Here is a 6,000-nt window from a genome sequence, read left to right as displayed (position 1 = left end):
TCACCTTGCACTGCTCTTCTGTCGCAGTCGTTACGCTGGTCTCTCTGGAACCGCCTGAACCCAGACAATCGCCTCCGCCTCTGTTGTGTTCCGCCCACACCCTCACACGCCTCCCGGCCGGACTCTGTGAGGGTGGTAGATTAGTGCGTGCGCGTGTGCATCCGTGTGTCCACGTGCGTGTGTGTGAGTTTAAGTTCGCTTGCGAGAGCCGCGGGCAGGGTGGGTCACGCACGGGCGAAGCGCGTTAAGTCGCTGTGCAGCACTCTGTGTGGGAGCAACAACTTGGAGGCTGTGGGTGAGTGAGGTGCATTCACACCTGTACGGAACACATACACCTGTACAGCATCACACACCTGTACAGACCACAGACACACACCTGTACAGACCACACACACCTGTACAGACCACACACACACCTGTATGGATTACAGCCAAATGTCTCCCGTATAGCCTTACCAGACTGTTTTTTTGTTTGCATTCTGACCACAAGCATTGGGGTTAATGCAGACATGATTCCTTGTAAAAAGTTTTCAGGTTGGTGTTTTAACATCTTAATACCTACTTTGTTGCCATAAAAAAGGGGAAACCCCTATTATCACTGCCCATAGACTCAATACTACCCATAAACAATGCTCCTTCAGGCACATTGGTATGCCAAAAGCACTTAAAAATCTGAAATCGTTAAAATTTGTTACATTTATGTGCATGAAATTGTTGTCCTCGAATCAATTCTGTTCTGACGATCCAGTGTCCAGGTCCTATCAAGTTCGCCTTTTCCTTGAGGAAAGTACACATTGGCCGCCGGAACTTGATTGAAATCCGTCCAGAAAAGAAGACGACAAAAACCATGTCCACCACCTCCAACATCTCCTGGGTCACGTCACTCGATCCCAACCGCACCGCGTGGGCCAACCACAGCGAGAGGGGCAACGCCTCCGAAGTGCTCGGGCCTTGCTCGAACGCTTCTCTTTATTTCACGGCCACCTGGGACATTTTCACCTCGGCCACGCCCGTACTCATCCTGACCGCCTTTGCCCTGGGCCTCGTGCTCAACCTGGCCGTCCTGCTGGTCTACGCGCTGCACCGCGGCGCCCAGACAGTGGCCGACGTCTACGTGACGAACCTCACGGTGGCCGAGCTGCTGCTCGTCGTGAACCTGCCCTTCTGGGCCACCGCCGTGAAGCGGGGCCTCAGCTGGCCCTTCGGCGACTTCATGTGCCGCGCCACCAACGCGGTGCTGTACGTGAACAAGTACGCCAGCGTCTTCTTCTTGACGGCCGTCAGCCTGGACCAGCACCAGGTCATCTGCAAGACCATGCAGTCCCACGCGAAGCGCCGCGTGTCGCGTGTACGCCTCAGGTGCGTTGTGCCAGTCACGTCAGACGGATTCCATCCACTCCAAGGAAATTCACTACACGCCACGGATTCCATCCACTCGCAGGAGATGCACCAAACACCACGGATTTCATAAACTCACGAGATGCACCACACACCATGCTGTGCCAATTAAGTGCCCTGTGCGTGATCATTCTCATCCTAATCCCAGCCGTGCCAGCCATCCAGTTGCTCTCACTTGCATTGTACGCTCCTTCTCGCCCTCTCTGTTCACAATCCCAGCTGTCTCTGTCTGCCCCCCCCCCATCCTCCTTGTGCTCTATCACCATTCTCTTCTTTCTCGCTTTTGGCCCCCTGACGCTGGAACTGCCCCTACACGTCAACCAGCCTTACTGTCTCTTTCCTTTTTCCCTTACGTGACAACCCTTACTAGTTGGCTGTGTCGAGTGTTGGCAGGTTTTAACGACACATTTATATATTTACGTGATCTAACCCAAAAAACTCTATTATGGATCACTCAGTTTCCCTCGCTTACCCCAACTCTCCTTCCCCATCCCTAACTCTATCCCTCTTCCCAACTTCCCTACCCATCCATAACACTCACTCGCTCGTCACCAACCACTCACTGTCGTGTTCATCATCGTTTGTTCTACGCATCATCATCATATCCATCACGCACGACCATCCTTCTCATCAACTTATCTCATCACACTATTCTGCTGTACAAATAGTTAACTCTTTGTTCAGCGCCCTAGTCAGGGCGCAATATCAATGAAAGATGACACTCCTGAGCCACCTCCGCTGCCTCTCGTCCTTGACGGCTCCCCGCGCGTCTCGCCCCCCCCCCCCCCCCCCCCAGGTGCGTCGCCTTGTGGCTCTGCTCCCTGCTGCTCAGCCTCCCCGTGGTCATCTTCCGCAACGTGCGGCCCTTACCCGAGAACGGCCTCCCCGCGGTGTGCCTCCTCGACTACCCGAGCCCCACCTGGAACGTCGTCAACAGGATCCTCTTGGACGTCCTGGGCTTCGTGCTTCCCTTCGCCACGATCGGCGTGTGCGGCTTCCGAATTCGGAGGAGCCTCCTGCGCTCTCGGGTGTCGACGCGGTCCGGCGGGGAGCTGGTCGCGTCGGGGGCACGCGACCAGGAGAGGAGCCGCGCCATCGCGGCCATCTCCATCGTGGTCGTGGGCTTCTTCGTCTGCTGGTTCCCCTTCCACTTCAACAGCTGCTGCGGTTGGCTCCTCAAGACCGACGTGCTGGCCGACAAATGTTGGTGGAAGTTGCTGTGGAACCTGTGCAGCCAGATAAGCACCTACTTCGGATTCCTCAACAGCTGCATCAACCCTGCGCTGTACTTCACGGCGAGCAGGGCCTTCCAGCGCAAGGCGCTCCAGGTGCTTCGCTGCAGGCGAGACCAAGCGTCCACTTCCTCGAGCATCGCCTCGAAGTCCAGGAGCAGGGCTGAGCACGCGAGTGTGGGCCACACGTCCTCGCAAGCGTCCTCCTCCATGTGACGATGTTCATTGGTGCGCAGACGCTGTGGCCAGATTTAACTTCCTTTTATTCGAGAGATTTGGGAGGGAGTGGGGTCAAGGCCGTAATTATAATATATATTGGGGGGGGGGGGGAGATACACCCCCCCCCCCCAGATACATGTAATGTAATACACTATTAGACATTATTGTAAAAAAAAAAGTCAATCCTATGTGTTAGTGAATTTTAAAATATTTTTGACAGGAAATTCGTTTTCAAATTTAGATTTTTTTTCTGGGGGGGGGGGGACCCCAGACCCCCTGGAAGATTTGGTCCCCCCCAATGGCTACGTCCTTGGGTGAGGTGGATTTGTTTGCTCACAATCGTATATCCAAAATGTGTTATCGTGTCGTACAATGAGATGAGACGTCCAGAGGAAACTCTGAAAGGGCAGTGCGTCACCGGTGTGTGTGGAAGACGGCCCGCCAGAGGTTATATCCCAGACTTTCGTCTGAGAACCCTGTTAGCAGAGACGTGCGGTCAGGGGAGGCAGGGGAGGATAGAGCCTCACCTGTCATACTCCAATGAAAATAGCTGTTACGAAAAGTAAAAAAGAAAAATCAAATAAAATTAATATTAAGATTTTTCCACTGATCTGTGTTATAACTGTAATTTCTGTACGATTCCAATCATTTTTATAGTCAAAATCGCCAAATTTGCGGAGCTCTGCTGCAAATACAGGAAGAGACGAGAGGTGAGGCAGCAACGAGCTCAGCCTCCCCTCTGATTGTGCAACTCCTCAGTAACTGGATGGAGCGCGGGCAATAAGCGCGTGCCTGTTACTATCTCAGTGTGTCACCAATGTAATGTTTGTAGACCCCTTCATTTCATGTCATCGCCTTCCATACTCCAGGTAACTTATTTCAAGTATGTGTATGAAGAAATTTAGGCTCGCTGGTCTCGTCATGAAACTGCAATGAAAAAGCACCAGGGGAGGCAACTGTCACATCTGCCTCACTGAAGGGGACGTCAGGGAGGCCACGCCCCCTCCGTGAGGTCACGCCCCCTCCGTGAGGTCACGCCCCCTCCGTGAGGCCACGCCCCCTCCGTGAGGCCACGCCCCCCTCAGTGTGTGAATCTGGCTCTGACACTTGCCAATGCCACCCCAGTCATTGACCTCACCGCATGTCACTTGCCTGTTAGTGTATGTATGTTGAACTTTTTAGCACCGTACGTAGCTAACCGTGCTAAGCGGAGGTGCTACACTTTCACACTCGGAGATATATTCGTTGCATGGCAGGCAGACTTCTGGAAAATTTGCCTAATTCAATAAAACAATCGTTTGTGCAGAATTGCTGATGAGGACATCAACTCACCACCATACACGAGATCCTGGTTTAATCGCTGGTGACTAGAATCCAGATTTAAACTCAGGATCTCAGCGGTGCTGGCTCAACGGTCTGAGCTGAGCCATGCGGCTATCACGAAACTATTCGTGTTTTTTTACTTTAAACATGCAAGAGCTGCGTGGTTCAGGGTTCAGCGCATTGAGCCGACAACCTCTGGGAACCTGGGTTGTTCCAATCTGGTGTTTAGGCGCCAGAGGTTAAACCAGGTTGTCCAGTGTGGCGAGAAGATAGTTTATCTAATCACTACACAACAAAACTCCACACTTCGAGACATGCGTTTAGAGTATTTGGCTGCGATAAATGTCCACGTTATAAGCCACTTCGTTGATCGATCATTTGTGGGCAGGTCGCTTCTGAAAAAGAGCTATACAGCTCAATGAGCCTTACCTAGTAACATTTTTATTATAGTTGTAACTGTCGTATCCCGCCAAACATTATCGTCATTACATTATTTATTGTTTTCGCTTAACGCGTTTTTCACTTAATGCGGCACTTTTCAGGAACGCATCTCCTACCGCGTTATTCAAACCTGCTTAGCTTCTGAAATCTGACGAGAGCAGACGCATGCACGGGTGATGTTGTAGGTTTGCAAACATGTAAACAAGCCTCATAGACAGGCTTTGAAGTGTTACCCTGTGTATTGGCTATCAACATAAAATGTAAAATGTTGCCTTTTAAGTTATGTACGTTAACCTTTGGATTTGTTGTACAGTCTATGCATAATTTTATTTAACGTGTGCACTGATTTTGCGAATAAGTTTAACAATATAGGTGGACTGCATTTTTATTGAACTGTGTAATTGCCACGTTATTTAACGCCTATATACAAGCTAAAGAAGCCCAAGATGGGCTCCGGATATATAATTCACCATAGTACTACTGTACATGTGCTTATATATGTACTCACTATATTATACTCTGAATAAACTATTGCATGGAATCATTGTATACGCGACTGAATGGTATATTAACACTATCATGGGATATAGAACATGTATTAGTGATCGCATAAAATGTTGAAGGTACATTATTGCTATTTCCAAACAATAAGTACGGTACACAGTGCCAGGTTATTACTTCTTTGGCGTGTTTGTATTTTCCCACAATTCGATTCCACATCTGCCTCATGTGACGAGGAATCCATTCGGACCTCTCTGACAGCGCGTTATGGACTTGGTTGACGATATTATTCATGGATTATGGTGAGTGCCTAAAAACCACATTGTATGCTTACGTTCTATTTACAGTACTCTCCCAGTACACAGAATGTCGTGGGATCGATCCTAGACCCTTACAATGCCTGCTGCTGTATATTTGGAGTTTGCGTGTCTCTCTCCCCGTGGTCGCGTGGACTTTTCTTCGGGGCCTCCGGTTTTCCCCTGCACATTTAGAAATATGCTTTTAGAGTATTTGACTGCTATACATTTCCACAAAAAGCAACTTCGTTGAACTATCATTTGAGGCCAGGTTGATTCTGAAAAAGAGCGACATGGCTAAGTGGGGGCCTTACCTGCTAAAATAAAAATGGTTAATCCCCCGCTGGTCTTCGCACCTTATCGGTTCACACTGATTACATCACCTTTTGTCTATTTAAGACCAGAACAGGAAGACTTTTTTTTACCTACGTGACTTTACCGAAAAAACCTAAGAATACGTTCAAAACTCGTGGTGGATCCCAGCCGCCCTCAGCATCCGCGTGACGCCTGCCGGGTGTAGCTGCGACTCATCCCCAAGTCCCACCGTGCCCGTGTGGCGCCGTGAGTTTGTCTGCGAGGTGAGTGGTCGT

General features: G+C 50.1%; 1 protein-coding gene across 1 annotated transcript; it reads left to right on the top strand.

Annotated features, from left to right (window-relative positions):
• Positions 1 to 272: 272 nt before the first annotated feature.
• Positions 273 to 2,846, top strand: LOC133353461 (B1 bradykinin receptor-like). The gene is made up of 3 exons (XM_061569725.1): positions 273 to 295; positions 749 to 1,359; positions 2,195 to 2,846. Exons 2-3 carry the CDS (start codon positions 848 to 850, stop codon positions 2,844 to 2,846), a joined length of 1,164 nt encoding a protein of 387 aa, XP_061425709.1. The 5' UTR covers positions 273 to 295; positions 749 to 847.
• The last annotated feature ends 3,154 nt before the right edge of the window (positions 2,847 to 6,000 follow it).

Source organism: Lethenteron reissneri, chromosome 44 (assembly GCF_015708825.2).
Source record: "Lethenteron reissneri isolate LAM-NWPU_2019-01 chromosome 44, ASM1570882v1, whole genome shotgun sequence".
Classification (NCBI taxonomy): domain Eukaryota; kingdom Metazoa; phylum Chordata; class Hyperoartia; order Petromyzontiformes; family Petromyzontidae; genus Lethenteron; species Lethenteron reissneri.
The sequence above is the reverse complement of the archived record's forward strand: the minus strand, read 5'-3'. Positions and strand labels throughout refer to the sequence as shown.